General features: G+C 35.0%; 1 protein-coding gene and 1 long non-coding RNA gene across 7 annotated transcripts in view; both read right to left on the reverse strand.

The window, feature by feature from the left end:
• LOC126969973 (anillin) overlaps positions 1–21,161 on the reverse strand; it is a 94,878-nt gene that overhangs the window by 18,507 nt on the left and 55,210 nt on the right. For all 5 annotated transcript variants that reach the window (XM_050815619.1, XM_050815618.1, XM_050815616.1 and 2 more), the window contains exons 9-11: positions 17,356–17,569; positions 13,538–13,724; positions 644–737 (exon numbers count right to left, since the gene is read on the reverse strand). In XM_050815619.1, coding sequence (XP_050671576.1) covers positions 644–737; positions 13,538–13,724; positions 17,356–17,569 — 495 coding nt within the window. The remainder of the gene's footprint in view (positions 1–643; positions 738–13,537; positions 13,725–17,355; positions 17,570–21,161) is intronic.
• LOC126970039 (uncharacterized) lies at positions 6,105–13,522 on the reverse strand. Of its 2 annotated transcripts, XR_007730519.1 has the most exons (3): positions 13,170–13,522; positions 12,901–13,092; positions 6,105–12,838 (listed from the first exon to the last, which is right to left on the reverse strand). It is a non-coding gene; the product is annotated as an uncharacterized LOC126970039 (long non-coding RNA). The 2 variants fall into 2 exon arrangements; XR_007730518.1 differs by having other exon boundaries at positions 12,901–13,522.

A 21,161-nucleotide genomic window follows, 5' to 3' on the forward strand; every position in this document is an offset into this window, starting at 1 on the left:
GATGATGTCAGTTATCCTACTAATCCTACTAATATTATAAATGTGAAAGTTTGTATGTCTGAATGTATGTTTGAACTTCTTTAACGCAAAATATACTGAATAGATTCTGATGAAACTTTACAATAATATAGCTTACACACCAGAATAACAAATAGGCTATAATTTATAAAACTATTGTGTGAATTATACAAAATATAAAAGAAGTGTGTTTGTTACTAATGAATACAACTAGCGCCATCTCTTATCAACTAGCAAGCAAAAGATCAATACAATTTATATGGCAAAACAACGTTTGCCGGGTCAGCTAGTACTTACATATATATACAGGATGCCGGCTACATTATAGGTACCACTACGGCGCCTATTTCTGCCGTGAAGCAGTAATGTGTAAACATTATGGTTTCGGCGTAAAGGGCACCGAAACTCGTGAAATAACTGGGCAAATGAGACTTAACATCTTTTGTCTCAAGGTCACGAGCGCAATTGTAGTGCCGCTCAGAATTTTTGGGTTACTCAAGAATCCTAAGCGGCACTGCATTGTAATGGGCAGGTCGTATCAATAACCATCAGCTGAACGTTCCTATCATCTCGTCCCTTTTTTCATAAAAAAAAATTCAAATCTTGTACCTATAGATATACTCACACTCATTACTTCCCGGCCAAACGAGGTGTCCGCCCAGTTGTCCGATTTGTTCAGATCAACTGCTCTCTTCAATTTATCCGGGGTCTTCTCCTCGCTATTAAAACAAAACGACTCAGTTAACGTCTTTCAAGTAATAGTTTTTATTTACACCCATGCTTTAAATCCTCTATTAAAAGATTCTAAAACAGTTAGCTTATTGCCAACATTAAAACACCCAAATGTCCTCATTACCATTACATCATCCAAACGAGTGTTGTAAAGAAATTCAGTACAACATTATATCATCCGTTTTCATTACAACACTCCTTTGGATGATATTATGGTTAATAAGACTGGCTTTTTTAATGTCAGCAGTACGCTAACTGTTTCAGAATCTTTTATAGAGGATTCATATTATGGGTGTAGATAAAGTCTTGTATGCAACTGTTGATAATTAGGCATTAAAACACTCATGTGATACTATAAACCCACATTCATGTTTTAATACCCCTTATTACACAACAGTTGCATAAATAACTAAAACTTAACAGGATAAATAGCGGCTCGCATATTTTATCGACGTACCGGCGTATATAAAACTGTCATATAAGAAAGACCTGAGATCAGAAACAGACACAAAGAGATTTTCCACGAACTAGACTCATATAGCCATTTCCTTGTCGCGAGCGGACTATTGGATTGAACTGAACGAAGAATCTACTCTACTATCTAATAAGTACAAGTTCCAATAGTATTGTTATATACACATTCAATCCATTAACTTATGTAATAAAAGAACTATTAATAATTACTTAAGAAATAAGTATTTGTTCAATTTCTCATTTTATTTTCCTTGCATTTATTGCGACCATGTGCATATTTGTGCATTTTTTTTTGAAGACTTTTTTATTATTGTTGCGACAGAGATAGATTTTAGTTATAATCACTTATATATTGTAGTCAATGGTAGACTAACTGTATGTCTGTCTTTGTCTAAGCAATACACCCACCACACCTACTACTGTGTTCGTCTCGGGCGGTACTACCACCACACACATTTCTGTAGTATGTAACTAAATGTATGCACAGTGTTCGTCAGGAGGCAGTACTACCGCCACACCTATTTATGTACAAGCAGTTTAACTTACTATATGCGCAGTGTTCGTCTGTGGCATAACTGCCAACACCTATTTCTGCAGTTGCAGTAACTAATCGTATATAGGGTTGATTGATCTGTGACAGTAGTGCCAAAACACCTAGTTCTGTAGTGGCAGTATAATTAACTGTATACACAGTGTTCGTCTGGGGCATAACTGCGAAACACCTATTTCTGCAGTTGCCGTGTAACTAACCGTATATAGGGTTGATTGATCTGGGACAGTAGTGCCACAACACCCGTTTCTGTAGTGGCAGTATAATTAACTGTATACACAGTGTTCGTCTGGGGCATAACTGCGAAACACCTATTTCTGCAGTTGCAGTGTAACTAACCGTATATAGGGTTGATTGATCTGGGACAGTAGTGCCACAACACCTGTTTCTGTAGTGGCAGTATAATTAACTGTATACACAGTGTTCGTCTGGGGCATAACTGCGAAACACCTATTTCTGCAGTTGCAGTGTAACTAACCGTATATAAGGTTGATTGATCTGTGACAGTAGTGCCACAACACCTATTTCTGTACTGGCAGTATAATTAACTGTATACACAGTGTTCGTCTGGGGCATAACTGCGAAACACCTATTTCTGCAGTTGCAGTGTAACTAACCGTATATAGGGTTGATTGATCTGGGACAGTAGTGCCACAACACCTGTTTCTGTAGTGGCAGTATAATTAACTGTATACACAGTGTTCGTATCTCGCAGTACTGCCACATCGCCTATTTATGTCGCTTAAAAGTAGCTTATACGGTTGTTTCGGTTTGAAAACAGGTACAACACGAGAGTGATGTGATCGGAGTCATGGCGTCTTGTGAGAGATCTTAATTATTGTACTTTTAAACATATGGGGTTCATCTGCTCGTACCTTCAGATACTCTCACAAAAATAAAGGGATACATACGTAAATTAGTACTTGATTGTTCTAGCAATCACTTGATCTCGTTATTTCTGTTTTCTCGTTATCTGCTGAAGATGAGGCTTAAATATTTTGGCAACTAGAGCAGATAAAGACAGCAATCAACAGATCGTAGGCTAGATGACCGGTTTATCAGCTTTCTATTTTGCTATGTGGGTTAAGAAGACTGTTCTTTCCAGGGACACTGCAATACTTTTAGATCTAAGGAATATCTTTTCCATGCATGCCCAGCGTCAGCTTGTTTAGTCTGCAGTGGCCAGTCATAAGGTTAAGCGAATACTGCGACACAGGTGACTCAGTACAGTACAGTACTTTACTTCCTTACCAGTGGGAGGCTCGTTTGCACCGGGTGCGGGCTAGATAATGGGTACCACAACGGCGACTATTTGGCTAGGCAGTAATGTGTAAACATTACTGTGTTTCGCCTTAAGGGCGCCGTAGCTAGTGAAATTACTGCAATCGTATGTCTCAAGGTGACGGGCGCGGTTGTAGTGATGCTCAGAATTTTTGGATATTTCAATCATGTTGAGCGGCGCTGCATTGTAATGGGCAGGGCGTATCAATTACCATCAGCTGAACGTCCCTTATTTTCATCAGAATAAAAATAAACAGATTTTGCAGGACAGGGCCGGCGAGGCAGACATAGGCTACGAGCGTATGCTGCAACGCAGCGGGACACTTTTCAGTTGTATAGTATCTATAAAGAATAGACGTGTTCGAGTTGGCAAGTAAAATTAATTCACAGAATTAAGATGAGGTCAGCGAAATATGCATTTACAATACGAGACATTTTTAAAAATAATTTTAATACACAAGGAGCAGTTCCCTGCCAAGCTGAGGCAGTTGCAAGAAGTCGCTTCTAGGTTTTTTTTTTTTCAACATACATAATATTAATTTCTCGGCAATAATTACCCATTTTAATGTCTATTCGTACGTACACGTTTCATTTTGCGTAATTAAATCGAGAGCCAACCAACTTGTTTGTTATTGTTAGACGCCTAAGAGGACATGTGTGTGCAAGTTTAGCTCACGTCATGGATCTGTTCAAGCTCCTATATCTACCACCGTATTACCTATCTAAATAGTTCATAATGTTTAAGGTCTTAATTAATATTATAAAAAAATCATTTATTATTATTTTTAATATGCATGTCTCTTATTCTTATGTAGGGCAATATTATTTAAACTAGTAATGACCTTTTTTCAAATTTATTATTCAATTAGATTTGAATAGTAATATCATAATGTCTCAACTACCATTGTTTAATAATTAAGAGTGTTGAATTACTATTGAATATTATTCAAAAGTTGTGATTCAGTGATAATTTTTTTTGGATTTTTGTTATTATGTCGCTTGTTAGGTACTAAAAATACAAATTTTATTTGAATCTAGCCTAGGATTTGCTATGTCAAGTTTAGCTCTGTATACCGGTTCTTATTTAATATTTAAGTATTAAATAAATACGTATTGATGTTAAATTATTTTTTTAAAGAAGACAACCCTAACGTCGTTAGAAGGGGTAAGAGTCACGCGATAGACAAAGAGAAAGTGTCACACTTACTACTTACCTATTCAGACGACGTTAGAGTTGTCTTTTAAAAATAATATAACCTGAATACTTATTTATTTAGCAACTTCAAGATGAATATAAATGCATGTTATTAGCGATGTGCGATCTGAAATGCACCTTATTGTATCGCAGCAATTGTCCCTATTTCTTTAATTGATTTTGTGACTGTTCTTGTACTATTATACATTCCTTGCTATTGGTAAAAATCAGATTTTTCATCAACGCTTACAGAAGAATATATGTTGTGATTGCACGTTTCAATAAACTAACACTACAAGGGGTACTTCAAGCTCGAGAAACCGTTTCAATTCTACAAGAGCTACATTCAAAAAACCCCTCGAAATACTCCATACTTTGAAATAGTCATAAGTACTTCTTACAATATTTACTAATATCCTGATGATGCTATAGTATTATTTGCTCTATTTAAATAATACATTACACAAGCTATTGAAAACATTCATTATCTAGTCTAGTTCCGAGCCGCCCACGTCTGGTCGTTCAATGTATTTGCAAATGAAATTATTCTTGAAATTTAAAATGTTTTTTTGTCTGATTAAAGTGAGTGGTATGATGACTAGTACCTAGAATTATGTATGTACCTATTGCAATTTAATTAAAATTTATAATAAGTTACCAGAACACTTAAAAGCCGAAACCAATATTAAAAAATTCATAAGCTCTTTGAAAAAGTTACTTAAGTTAGAATTGCTATGCCTTACGAGGTGCATGTGATAATTATTTAGTACTACAGTTTTATTTAGTAACTTAAGTCGCATGTAACGCAATATAAATACATAAATAAATAAAATAATTTAATTGTGAATCAACTTTTAAGTTTTTTAGCCCCTAAAAAAAAAAGGGTGAAAAAAATGCAAGACTCTCACGTACTGTCTCTTGTCTAAAGCAAAACTTGTTGAATGTATCGCGTTTTATTACTACATGCACTCAATATTTTATTTGGTGATAGAGGAAGTATTATCTGTAGCAATTACAACTAGTTGGTCAAATCTTTTGCTCTACCACCAAATACATACAATATTTTCTCTTGCTAAAAACTTGCACGGAGTGTCACAAATACTTCCATTAGATGTTAATCCACAGCCATTTTATAATAAATTTCACTAAATACTAAAGTTTTGTGGTGGCACACAAACATTTTGCATGCAATTGATTTCGTGTACGTGATAATTAAGAGTACCGATTTGCAATGGAATGAATCGGCACGATCGTGGACTGCGCGGGCAGGAACGAGATGCTGTTCTCTTTAATTACCGCATCCCATAGTTGCTCTGTCTAATGGTCGAGTTGACTCACTTTGCATTTATTTATAAATATATTATGGTATTATTTTACTGCGGCCATCTATCAATTAAAAGGCGCGTTTGGAACCGGTGAAAACGAAATACAACATTACAGATGGTGGACAATACTGCCCCGGACGAACACTGCATATATAAGTACTATTGTACACTGCCTATATTGATGTTAACGTTGCAAGAAACCTTAAAAACTATTACTTTTGACACAGAAATCTATCAGAGACCACATTGGTGGTCGCCTTTACATTTTTACTTTTGTCTCGTGCCAGATTTTGGCGAGACAACACGTCCTGAGGATGCCTCGTGTAGAGGCGAAACACGTGTCGAATTGTTTTAAAAACAAATATTGGCGGAATTAACACTAAAGAAAACTTAAATCATTTGTATAATAAGGCTTTCCGCAAAGTAACGCCTAATTCAATATTTTTTTTTTACATTTTTATCTAATATTTATTAACATTAACTTTTCATTGCACATGGTCACAGTAAGCGAAGGAAAATAAAAAATACATTTGTACGATCAATTATTTATTTAAATAAACGCTATCTACTATCACAGATAAAACTTAAATATAATGCTGAAAAAGAAGATTTATGTTAAACACACGATAAAACAATTAATATTCCTTGAGTTGGATAGGAAACTGAAATGAGGACATAATATTAGTGACAACAGATATTTTAATTTATAGTACAGTTATCGATAACTCCCGCTTGCTAAGCTCCAAATCAACGATAATATGATGACAGAAAGGAAAGATTCCGAAACTGGCATCGGAACATAATGAGAACGCAACAGATCGCCAACGCAGAGAATCAGTCAGTAGGCGGAATAAGTTCCGACGGATCAACATTAGTTTTTATTTTTATTTTACGCTTTTAGGCACCCGTACAGAAACGAGCTTACATGAAATTTGGACATTGTGAAACAGCCCTTACTCATCAACAACCTAAGTTGTATCGATTTATTAGTATTAAGTAAACAATTTAAATATATATGAGTACTACATACAACCAAATGTAATTTCTAAAACAGTTAACCAATGTCACAAGAAGTATATATCTATGCGTGGAACTGGGATAACAATATGACCTTCGACTACAGTTCAACGAGCCAACATCTGGGACGACATGAACTAACAACTAAGAAGTATTCAAAAATGGGACTGCACTCTTAGCCCACGCCCATTAATTATAGGCCTGAGAAAAAAGGATTGAGCAAAGACTTCATACACACAAAAACACATTTTAACACGACATTTTGTCTATTTTCACTAAGGATTTCATTAAACTGAATACTGTGACATTTACTGTACTATTTCCATTGCGCAATTAACCGTAAATGTCAAATTAAATAAAGTACACTACCTAATCCGAGAAATAAGCCAAATATAATCCGTCGGAAATATAATATGTAGATCACAATCAAACACGTTGCAACTCGACTCGCACACATCCTTTAGTACAGTCACCAACACAAGTGCTAACTACCGTACGTTTTAAATTTATTATAGAAGTTAGTAAAGTTTATTTATTCAATAAAAATTAGAATTCTTTTTGATGTCATTTTGCAATATACTAGATACTACAACCGCTTCGGAAACAAATGGCGCTCTGAGAGAGAAGAAGAGGCGCAAGGTCCTTTGTAATTAATTCATATATTAATCTGTTTTTAACCGACTTCAAAAAAGGAGAAGGAAAATTCTTCTAGAGAGAGGTGAGTTAATTCGTCGGTATTTTTTTTTATTGTAGACTGTACCGAATCTATGATGTCACTTCTCCCTACGGGGTGGATAGAGAGTACTTCCGCTCACAACAAACCTTTCATAGACACATATTAATGGTACTCTTTACCTAAACTCTTTAAAATATATCCCAAACATGATAAAGATATAATAAAGATATAATCTTACAGAAAATATCAACAGAAGAAGTAATAAACTCATATTTTATAACTAGTTATTAATTCATGGCATTTTCTTTATATATATTAGTTATAGTAATCCTATTAAGTAGTACTTAATAATTAATTGTACAATAGATACCAATGTGACAGTCTAAAGAAAATATTTACTGGCTTTCAAATCACTGTCCTAGAATTAAGTAAAATGCGAAACAAAATTGCATCAACTTAAGAGCTATACATTCAAATTAAACAGAATTGCTTCGCGGCAAGCAATCGCTGCAGCAATACCGAGTAAAATTAATTATATTACTCTCGGTATTGTGGCAGCGAATGTACCCAAAGCGGCGTTGTTTATCAAGCTTCGGTTTATGTGATATTTCAAATATTTAGTAAAAAATTATAAGCCAAAAATTCAGATTTGTATTTAAGTGTACATGACTCCATTATTTGAATTTAGAGGAAGAAAACGACGTTTTTTTTTTTATAGTCCTTACAAATAGTTTTGTATATGTGCCTACATATCAAGTGGTAGTTTGTAAATTCGTCAAGGACGATACAAAGTTAGAGTTAATTTACGGTGATTATATTTATTGAAAGTGATTTGAGTTACTTTTTAAAAACGGACTATCCGCTCTTATCAACAATATTTACATTGATTACAAAATTCTTAATAAATAAAGGCAAAACAATTTCTTAGAGTTGAGATACTAATCCCTATTAGGCAACTATACAGTCTTATAAAATATTTATTATTCATTTTGGTTGGCCTTATGGCTCACATCGAAATTATTACTCTTTCTAGCTCACAAAGAACCTTTATAGGGCTGTAATTTCATTAAGAAATTATTTATTATTCTACTTCTAAGCGGCCGGAGCGACTATAATGAAATATTCAGTTTAATAACGGTTGAAATCACTGGGTATTAGGTGAAACTACCGATAGGTGGCGCTGTTATCCAGATTAAAATATTTTAAAATCAATATGTTTTTATCTCATTGGATTTATAAAATTTATTCTACAATAAATCTTATAAATGCAATATTATAGAATAAATTTATTTTTTATTATTATCACTATTGCATTGTGCGAATGCCGGTGATCGATAATTGTAATCCCCGCGGCACTCCATCAGCTAAACCTTAAGTTTACTATTGCGCATTAAATGACAGAGCTCAAGGTTCATTTAAACTATTAGAATTGTTTACGAACACGATTAATTTTGCGAATTCTACCAACTTAGTACACCATTATGATAATTGACCGATATTATAACATATACTGCACGTAAAAGTTATACTAATATACTACTCTATAAGGAACATGATTATGTAATTTAAATATAATATATATTATTCTATTTAATTAACAAATGAGATATTAGAATATAATGATATTGAACGAGAGAGTATCTGAATTTATATTTTTAAACTCAAACACATCTAATAATAAATTATCTACTTATAAATCGGTTATTAAATTATTTCAACAATAGAAAGCAGCTTTATCAAGTTAAATGGTCTGTTTTTTATTATAATAGGATCCCTACGAACATTGAAATGACCATATCTATGCAAGTGATTACTGGATTTATATTATAATATTAAGATCCCTGCGAAAATTGCAATGAACATATTTATGCAAGTGATTACTGGATTTATATTATAATATTAAGATCCCTGCGAAAATTGGAATGAACATATTTATGCAAGTGATTACTGGGTCTTTTATAATAATAATAAGATCCCTACGAAAATTGCAAAGACCATATTTATGCAAGTGATTACTGGGTCTTTTATAATGATAATAATATCCCCACGAAATTGCAAAGACCATATTTATGCAAGTGATTACTGGGTCTTTTATAATGATAATAAGATCCCTACGAAAATTGCAAAGACCATATTTATGCAAGTGATTACTGGGTCTTTTATAATGATAATAATATCCCCACGAAATTGCAAAGACCATATTTATGCAAGTGATTACTGGGTATTTCATAATGATAATAAGATCCCTACGAAAATTGCAAAGACCATATTTATGCAAGTGATTACTGGGTCTTTTATAATGATAATAAGATCCCTACGAAAATTGCAAAGACCATATTTATGCAAGTGATTACTGGGTCTTTTATAATGATAATAAGACCCCTACGAAAATTGCAAAGACCATATTTATGCAAGTGATTACTGGGTCTTTTATAATGATAATAAGATCCCTACGAAAATTGCAAAGACCATATTTATGCAAGTGATTACTGGGTCTTTTATAATGATAATAAGATCCCTACGAAAATTGCAAAGACCATATTTATGCAAGTGATTACTGGGTCTTTTATAATGATAATAATATCCCCACGAAATTGCAAAGACCATATTTATGCAAGTGATTACTGGGTCTTTTATAATGATAATAAGATCCCTACGAAAATTGCAAAGACCATATTTATGCAAGTGATTACTGGGTCTTTTATAATGATAATAATATCCCCACGAAATTGCAAAGACCATATTTATGCAAGTGATTACTGGGTATTTCATAATGATAATAAGATCCCTACGAAAATTGCAAAGACCATATTTATGCAAGTGATTACTGGGTCTTTTATAATGATAATAAGATCCCTACGAAAATTGCAAAGACCATATTTATGCAAGTGATTACTGGGTCTTTTATAATGATAATAAGACCCCTACGAAAATTGCAAAGACCATATTTATGCAAGTGATTACTGGGTCTTTTATAATGATAATAAGATCCCTACGAAAATTGCAAAGACCATATTTATGCAAGTGATTACTGGGTCTTTTATAATGATAATAAGATCCCTACGAAAATTTCAAAGACCATATTTATGCAAGTGATTACTGGGTCTTTTATAATGATAATAAGATCCCTACGAAAATTTCAAAGACCATATTTATGCAAGTGAATACTGGATATTTCATAATGATAATAAGATCCCGACGAAAGTGCAAGTGATTAGTGGGCTTGCACTGGCATAACTATTTCTAATTCATTAAATTTGAATTTATTTTATTACTGATTACTGACACGAATCGCTATTACAAATAAAAATATTGCTTGTGCGGTAAGTTATGTGAAATGATATAATGCATTTCACATGAGTAAGAAGTGCAAAGTGCCAAAATTGGCATCACAGCGATCACGACTTAAGAACTAAACGCACACGAATAGGCGAAATAACACTGAATAAACATCTTTTCACAATCGACGTGAAAGAGTGTCCTAAGTGGAGATTCTGTCTTATAAAACAGGCAACGGTCACAAATGTAATACTGGAGTGTAGGTGTAGGAATGACCCACCAACTAGCAGAATTACAAGGCTGCGAGGAGTAGTTAACCCTGGAGGTTAAATGGTCACATATATATTTTTTTATTGTTTTCGATTCTATCTCATAAGTAGGTTGCAAGTTATCATTGGGTAAAAAAGTTGCGGATTGCGGACAAACCGGTCGTTGCAATAAGACCATTGGCATTGACAGACCAGATCTAAGCGGGTGATAAAACACAAATGCATTTATAATGACAATATGCATAGTTATGGCCATTTAAAATGTAGTACATAATTTATGCATCGTTACTATGCATAATGGATAAACGGCCACATTAAATGATGCCGGCTACTTGTTGATATCATATATACATAAAAACACGTTTATTAAGTTTCAACTAAGTAAAATTTTATAAGGTAAAAATCTGTCAAGTGTGATTTGAATTCAAAGTCCAAAAGTATCGTCAAAAGTGCGTTGCAATCTAAATAATGGACCTAAAAATTCATATTTATAAAAAAAATATATCCTGTGATAGGACTTAAAAGAACTGTAAAAAACCTAATTCTTCACAATATCTTCATTGCTACTAACATCAAATAGTCTGATTTATGATATTTTATGTACATATTTATGTATAAATAACAAATAAATAAATAAAGCTAGTTTACTGCTACATGTTAATAAACCTACAGTTTACGACTACCCTCAATATTAGCATACGCAGGCATAATTTTACTAATTACATATGAGAAATAGATAATCTAAACAACTCATTAACTATATTCTAGGATCAAAAGATCATAAGTCAATATAAGTTGTGCCCAAAACTGGGCCTAGTCTTCGTACTCATTGATATTAAAATTCTTTTTAAGTAGCTTCTAATGTTTAAGGATAATTTACAATATCTTAATTAGGTTTTGAATATAGAAAAGAACGATTGCCAATAAACCTAATACTCAAGACAACAGATATTTGCGTTTTGTCTCTCTCTGTGTTAAGATTATTAAGTTGATCACACATCAATAGTTCGCCTGCAGTCCATGGTAGTATCAGATGGCCGGCTTAGCCAAAAAAACCGAGTGCCGGATTAAGCAAGCGCGGGGTCCGTAGCAAATTATTTAAAATGCCCTTGATTGTAACGTTTCACATTTTTGTGACATGAAGTAAATTCATTATTACTATTGTAAACACTGCAGTAGTATAATACATAGGCATTTAAAACTACGAATTTTTACAATAAACATTAGAAATTGTCATTAGTGCAAATGTACAACTGTGCAATATTGTATACCGACATAACTTTGCCGGCTACCTGCTAATGTGTATTCCATTTAACCCTGAATTCGTGGACAGTCCTTTCATTGTGTTTCATTATTTCGGCGGACGAACTACTTATGGGCCACCTTTAAGAGTTGTTACATATAAACCAAATTTTGGCCACCGTTACTTCCGTTACACCCTAAATTCACCATTTAAAATATGGTATGGAATCAGTCATCATACAATAGGCACTTTTAAGTATTTTATTAACTGTCCACAAATTTGAAGAAAACAAAAACTTCTAAAGATTGGTTTATATATTTTTAAGAGTCGATATGAGTTCGAAGAGTCATCTTTAGTTTTATATATAAACTGATGTAAAAAACTAAAATATTTGGAAATTAGGCAAACCTAAAACCGATCAGAGTCCCACTTAAACATACTTTCAATTAAATTGTGTCTTAAATATATTGGTACATTCATCACACTTTAAACTTGACGAGATTATGTTTTCAAAAGATCGAGAGTTTTGAACACATCGTATATTACAACCGAAGTATTTAAAGTCTAACAATTTTCAATTATGCTCTCTTGATTATAAAAACTATCGATAGTTTGAACAACAGTCTCACGATTCTAAAATCTATCGAAATTCAAACCAAAAACCCACCAATACATACAACCACAGTCTCTCGATTCTAAAACCTATCGAAATTCAAACCATAGTCTCCAGAATATGAAACCTATCAATACATACAACCACAGTCTCTCGATTCTAAAATCTATCGAAATTCAAACCAAAAACCCACCAATACATACAACCACAGTCTCTCGATTCTAAAACCTATCGAAATTCAAACCATAGTCTCCAGAATATGAAACCTATCAATACATACAACCACAGTCTCTCGATTCTAAAATCTATCGAAATTCAAAACATAGTTTCTAGAATATGAAACCTACCAATACATACAACCAAAGTCTCTCGATTCTAAAACCTATCGAAATTCAAAAAATAGTCTCTAGAATATGAAACCTATCAATTCATACAACCACAGTCTCATGATTCTAAAATCTATCGAAATTCAAACCATAATCTCTAGAACATGAAACCTATCAATACATACAACCACAGTCTCATGATTCTAAAACCTATCAAAATTCAATCCATAGTCTCTAGATTCTAGAATATGAAACCTATCAATTGATACAACCACAGTGTCACGATTCTAAAACTTATCGATAACCAACCATATAGTCTCTAAATTTTAAAGTCTATAGGTATTAGTCCCGAGATTCTAAACCTCTTGGTTCTACCGCAGCAAAATTATAAAGAACCATAAAAAAGTATATGTATTATCAAACACAGTCTAGATTCTAACTCCTAGTACTTCCGGCCGAAGATGCGATACGATGACTTCTCCTCAGTCAATTAAATGCACAAGAAAAAGAATATACATTCGACAGTATAGTAACCGCACCTAGAGCCACCGCAATCTGAGCTGTCCTCTCGGCTCGTGTTTTCCGTATCGATGTCCGACAGCTGCGGGTATAAACTCGTTGGTTGCTGCAACACCACGCCGTTTGGTTCCTTGGCGTTATTGTTTACCTTGACCCTTTTGACATCGTCTATTATGGAAAGTACCACCGCAGCGTCATGTTGTGAACCTGAAATCAGAAAAGGATCTCTTACTGTTGGGAATATATTATAGCAGATTTATATTTGCACCAAAGTATATTTGCACATATTCTGGAGACTATGGTTTGAATTTCGACCCATATAGCCGAATGGTTAGTGAACCTGACTACTAAGCTAGAGGTCCCGGGTTCGAATCCCGGTAAGCGCAATCATTTATATGATGAATATGAATGTTTGTTTAGGTGTATTTATGTATGTTTAAGTAAGTATATTGTATTAAATATATCGTTGTCTTGTACCCATTGTACAGGCTAAGCCTAGTTTGGGTCAAGATAATTTGTGTAAAAGTGTGTCAATATTATTTTATTATTATAAAGTTTATGGATAATAAGATTGATTTTTATGGTAGAGGAGGACAAACGAGCGTACATGCGGGTCACCTGAGCATTGCCGACAAAACTAACTGTAAATGTAGAAGTTCATTTAGTAACCCCATTATTATTCTCTAGCTGACCCGACAGACGTTGTTCTGTTCATAATAAAAAAAAACTCTTGCGGGTGGAATCTCGTAAAATCCGTTCTTAGCTGACCTCTACCAGGAGAAAGGAATATTCGTACCAAAATTCAAATCTCAATTCAATACATAGGTGGATATACGAGGGGCGGTCAAAAAGTTCGCGGAATGGCGGGGTTGGCGGGGGTGAGGTCGCTCCTCCAGGTAGCCGCTACTTGAGTAACTCATAATTACTATATATGCCAATTTCTAGCCTAATTGGGTCATTAGCTTTCGAGTTACAAACGAGTGAACAAGTAAATCGGGAACAAACTAGCCACTATGGAGAAAATTGAACATCGCGCCGTCGTAAAGTTCCTCACCAAACAAGGAAAAACGCCTCAAACTATTTTGCAAGAGATGTTAGCTGTTTACGGAGACTCTGCTCCTGGTAAAACCATGATTTACAAATGGCACGGCCTTTTCAAGCAAGGAAGGGAGTCAATTGAAGATGATCCTCGACCTGGACGGCCCATTGAGGCCACTACGCCGGAAATCATTGAAAAAGTTGAAAAACTTGTATTGGAAGACGGAAGGTTGAAGAAGAAACAACTTGCAGCATCAGTTGGAGTATCAGAAACCACAATTTTAAATATTCTTCATCAACATCTTGGCATGAGTAAAGTGTGTTCAAGGTGGGTCCCGAGAATGCTCACGCCGCTGCAAAAACGTGAGCGCGTCAACTGTTCCCGCGAGTATTTGGACCGCTGTGGAGAAGTTAGGGAAGAAATTATGGCCCGAATTGTAACCGGTGATGAAACTTGGGTTCACCACTATGAGCCTGAGTCAAAGCAGGAGTCGATGCAGTGGCACAAAAAAGGCACACCACCCCCAAAAAAATTTAAAGTGTCGCAATCGGCCGGAAAGATCATGGCGACTATTTTTTGGGATACTGAAGGTATTCTTTTGATCGATTATAAAGAACGTGGTGTTTCTATAACGGGAGAGTACTACGCTTCCCTATTGGACCGATTAAAAGAAGCTATTAAAGAAAAAAGAAGAGGAAAACTGACAAAAGGTGTACTCCTTTTGCACGACAACGCGCCCGTTCACACGAGTCATGTTGCGACGGCTGCCATTCATCGATGCGGTTTTGAACAACTACGCCATCCACCCTACAGTCCAGACCTGGCCCCTAGCGATTTTTATTTATTCCCAAAGATGAAGAAAGAGCTGCGTGGAAAAAAATTTAGAGACGATGATGAAGTCAAGTCGGCGATTTCGGCGTATTTTGACGCCCAAGACAAAACCTATTTTTTCGACGGTATTAATAAGTTATATGCCAGATCCCAAAAATGTATTCGTGTTAAGGGGGAATATATTGAAAAGGAAAAATAACATAATGTATCATTTCATCTTTTTTCCCAGTCATTCCGCGAACTTTTTGACCTCCCCTCGTATATGTCGCAGGGATATGATAAAAAAGGGGTGCACTTAGGGGTAGATATATATATTGGTTTTATGGTAAAGGTATTTATTTACTTAAGATACTAAATTAATCTATGACACTTGTTAAATAACTATAATTAATGGTTCTATTTGTGAGTACGCGGATTTCTTTTGGTTAAAATGGTTACTCGCACCAGTCCTGTAATGGTTATAGACAAATGGTTAATGGTAACTAGGACCGGACCGATCAATGGTTAGGTACTCGCGTACTGCCTTACTAAAGGCAACACATGGAAATATAATGCTGTTCGATGGATTTACTTCGAGCATCTCTGTTACTATCATTTCCCTGCGACATATATATAGATTAGCAAAACAATTCAGCTGGCACGTTGCAATTATAATAATAGTTTTCGCATGTAAAATATGGAAGCGTGAAATAATTTAGAATCTACAGTAAATCACGAATGAATCTCATTATGACGCATACCGTGATGTTGTGCCGATTACGAATTATGCTAACAAAGAAAAATATGGCGCCACGACCCGGAAGCCAGTTATTACAATCATTATTAATACGCTATTGTTTACTGATACACAATGTCTAAAATATTAGTTATATTATTAATGTTTGGCTTTTGTTGAGTTTGGAATTTGTAAAGTGTTCATTTTAATATTTTTAAATATTTTGTTGTTCGCGTCGAGTCATTGTCGAAGTTTTTTGTTTCGATACCGAAAGATAGGCTAAGAACAAATTAAGTATTGCTTGCGATTTACGGATTTAGAATATAATAAGTAATATTAAATAACAATATACATATGAAACAATTCGATATTGCCAAGTAACCAGTTTAATGTTTACCAGTGGCAGGTTCCTTTGCACAGGATGCTAGATTATGTCTACCACAAAACGGCGTAAAAAACCTATTTCTGCCGTGAAGTAGTAATGTGTAAGCATTATTGTGTTTCGGTCTGAAGGGCGCCGTAGACTGGGCAAATGAGATTTTACGTCTCATGTCTCAAGGTGGCAAGCGCACTTGTAGTGCCACTCAGAATTTTTGAGTTTTTCAAGAGTCCTGAGCGGCACTGCATTGTAATGAGCGGGACCAGCTGAACCTATTTGTTATTTTTAAATTTTACTCGGATTGGGATTGGCTCGGAGGAAGAGCGCTCACACGGAACGCGAGAGGTCGAGGGTTCGTTCGGCCGCATCGTTCATAAATGTTGTTTTCAAATTTAATGAGCATATTTTAATCTATCCATTTTTAGTTTTCAATAGAACATACTGTTAGGTAAGAATTCAATATCTGTTGATATTATTCGATATATATTGGCTCCGACAGAAATAGGAGTGGTAGCAACACTGTACATACAGATAGTTCTACTACTACAAACAATTCCAATTAAACAAATGATTTGAGTTATCTTTAGTGTTAACGCCAATATTTGTCTTTAAACAATTCGACACATGTTTCGCCTCTACACGAGGCATCCTCGGGACGTGTTGTCTCGCCAAAATCTGGCACGAGACTGAATCAAATGAGCCGGAAGCCGCTGTTTTATACCCTCGTCCCATGAAATGACGCGCTGTGATTGGTCGGCTGTTGTGACGTATTACCCCCGGAAGAGATACGTACCAAAGGTGATGGGACCAAATTTGTTTGTTCAAGTTCAGTTGTGACGCCTACTTCAATAAATTCCAATTAACTTCAACTTACTTCTACGTTTAATAGGCTGTGCACCCACAACTTTGTCTTCTTCTGTTTCCTTCTCAGCTTGTTTCTCGATTACTTTTGGCACGTTAGCTATAATTTCTGGTTTCTTATTAGCCTGGGACAGGCTTGTGGTGCTGCCCATCAGCGGAGCCTTCTCCGACGGGTCGTTTTCGCTGTGATCATCATCCGAGTCATCAGCCTTTGATGGTTGCTTTGGCTGAAAATATCACAAATTCTTTGATACAATTTCTGGCTAGTACAGAACTCATAAAAAAAATTAATAACAAGAGTAACTAACGGCTAAGCGATTTTGATTAATTTTTATATGGACATAAGTCTTAAGAAAAATTGTTGAAGTAGGCGTTACTTTGCGGAAATCCATAATAATTATCCAAATGTTTTGAGTTTTCTTTAGTGTTCATTCCGCCAATATTTGTCTTTAAACAATTCGACACGTGTTTCGTCTCCACACGAGGCATACTCAGGAGATGTTGACTCGCCAAACTCTAGCACGAGACTGATGATGATGAGTCACCCTAAAGAAAACTCAAAACATTTGCATAAGTCTTATGTTAGATAATGGATGTAATTTATATTTTTAATGTTTTTGTTTTTGCGCAAATATTTAACATGTGAATTTGTACTAGCTGGCAAATAATTAAATATTACCGCAACGCCAACAGTGAAAACTAGTATAATTACGCAAACGAAAGAGAAACCGCAATGAATAGCACTGAAAAGAAACCTAGTTACAGTGCAGCATATTTCGAAACCAGCACCACAATGCGATGCCTTCGTTTCCCACGCTTAGTGCTAACTAAACGGTGCCGGTGGTGAGAAAGTGAATACTGTAAGGTCTAAGAATAATTATCACCGCCGACGCAACACGTGACGTCAATCGACCCAAAAACCCTTAAAATCTAGGCAAACATGCTATAATGTGTTATGTGTGTCAAATCATAAATGGAGTGACGATATCGGCAAATATTTAGTTTAAGTATAAGTTATGTTGGTTTTATTATTTGACGGGCGCGACTGGTTGATGATTGACGACCTGTATAGCCGAGTGGTTAGCGATCCTACCTAGGTACTAAGCTAGAGGTCCCGGGTTCGAATCCTGGTAGGTGCAAGCAAGCATTTATATGATGAACTAGCTGACCCGGCAAACGTTGTTTTGCCATATAAAGTATAATTCACGCGATAGATTTATAAGTAATAAAATATTGCCTGTATATCATTTTGTTCTATTGTCAATAGTTTTTGCAGCGCACGCAAAAATAGGTTTTCGATTTTACACCTTGTGTTACAAAATAGCAATTTCATTACGGATCCCTAATTTTGAAAAAAAAACATAGCCTATAGCCTTCCTCGATAAATGGACTACCCAACACTGAAAGAATCATTCAAATCGGACCAGTAGTACCAGAGATTAGCGCGTTCAAACAAACAAACAAACAAACACTGCAGCTTTATAATATTAGTATAGATATGGATGTTTGTTTCCGAGTCATGAATGTTTATATGAATTTATGTATGTTTAAGTAAGTATATTTTATTAAATATATCATTGTCTTGTAACCCATAACACAGGCTATATATGCTTAACTTGGGGCAAGATAATTTGTGTAAAAAGTGTGTCAATATTATTATTATTATTAAATATATATGTAGAACACGGAGCTACTGAGAAGACTCAGAAGAATTAAACCTTTACAAATTCAATTTGTACCGAAATTCATGGACGATGCGCGACTCGAACCCGTACCTCTCGGGTTCCATCCGAGAAATTTTGGTATGTCCACCACAGGATGCATCTGTAGATGGAACCACAATCTGAGAGTTAAACAAGCATACAAAACTTTCGTTCGATGCGTTACTCACACGGTTGGCTCAGTTGGTAAGAGCGCTAGGACTCGGCTCGGATTTTTGTACAAAATAAATTTGTATATTTATTCCCAGAATTGAAGGATATCACTTAAAAATAACAATCTATCCTTATCAATAAGCATGAAAAGGAGTTGACTAGGCCAGGAGTAACTTTCCTCCAAGCAGTCATTTTTTTAATAACGTTTCAAGATATTACAGTCTATATTAGAGACCAATAGGTAGGAGTATGCTATTAAGCTCGAAGGTTCGGCAGATGATACCAAAGTGGCTGAGCGAGGCAAGAAGTTTCTTACGAAACACGCAGTTGTGGAGAATGTCAGATAATAACGCGATATTAGTAAGATTTTAAAGTGTTTTCTAAATGTGGAAAGCTTTTACTGGTACAGTAGCGCGTTGTTTAACCCTAATACAAGCTAAAGGGATGGCAAGTACCAACGCTAGCAGTAAGACGTTTATGCGTCGCATTTTTTTTTAATATAGAGAAAAATTTAGTTTTGACTAGCTAACCCGGCAGACTTCGTAATGCCTCACTCAATCGATAAATATATATATATATGTTTTTATTAGGCCTAAGTACCCACAAAACAATACCTAAAATCACGATACTGTACTACTAGGATCTACCTACACTGGTTTTGTACATAACTTAATTTACTTGGTAATAAAGATATTTTGAAATTGAAAATTGAATCGATAAATAAAAGACCTTAACTTTTGTATAAAATAAACTTAAAACAAACAAAAGGTATCATTTTTTTAAGTGTTATCCGTGTTTTAAGCAAGTTTATTTTTTACCTCCTCAGAAAGTTAGAAAGATATAAAAACTCTAATTAGTTATTCATTTTAAACTATTATTTTTATTTGATTTCTGAACGACGGGGGACACGTCGGAGGAAAATCAAAATTGTTGTTTTTATATAAAAACGGGGATTTTCATGTTTATTCAAACATTTAAACCTTCCCTGGACTTCCACAAATAATTCAAGAACAAAATTAGCCAAATCGGTCAAGCCCTTCTCGAGTTTTAGCGGGACTAACGTACAGCAATTCATTTTTATATGTATAGATATATAGATTACATTTTGTACAATAAAATACAACTTAGCGTTGTTTAGAAGTAAAACGTTAAAAACGTCGTGTTATGATTCTTGCAATAATTTGAATGACCACGTCATGAGGAGACATAAAATTTGTTATTTTGCCCCGGGCTGACTATGAGCAGTTACTTAACATATTGTTGCGTAGCAAAGCTGCAACGTAAATGACGAGAATGTCAAACTTCAACAAATTGTTAATTTCAACAGCTCCGTCAGCAATACTCATAGCTCAGCGGAAAAGTGTTTACTTTAGACGCTGTAGACCCGGGTTCGATACACCTACCAGTGTATGGAAAAGTTAATGGAAATTTCTAGTAAGTTCAGGATCAAATCGACAGAAAAAAGGGATGGAAAATGTGTAAGCAGGATAGAAATAGCTAAAAGAATTTTCTAGTACAATTTAAATTTAAAGATGGAATGGGAGAATCATTTTAAAAATAGAACAGATCCGGGGGTATATAAGCCGCACTAAGCGTGGCCTACGGCAGTTCTAGTTCTGACTCGAAAGTGTAAAGAAGAAAAAGAAGAAGTGGTGAAAAGTGGAAGTGTTCCAAGAAGAAGAAGATAGAAAAGACTAAGTGTTCGGTGCGGTGTGACGCGTTGAAGGTACTGCCGCCCACAAGAGGAACAGCGGCAGACCGGCGAAGTGAAAGTTCAGAAAAAGTGAACGCAAATAAAAGACTCTTTCCTATAAGCGGAGCATTATTATTTTCAATCCCTGACCCACTCCCGTGTCAATATATTATAGAAGTTACTATTTATATAATTTTAGTGCAATTTCTCATAAGTTTAGCGACGTTGAGATTAACAGTTATGCACTCATTA

The sequence above is a fragment of the Leptidea sinapis genome, chromosome 19 (assembly GCF_905404315.1).
Source record: "Leptidea sinapis chromosome 19, ilLepSina1.1, whole genome shotgun sequence".
Lineage (NCBI taxonomy): Eukaryota > Metazoa > Arthropoda > Insecta > Lepidoptera > Pieridae > Leptidea > Leptidea sinapis.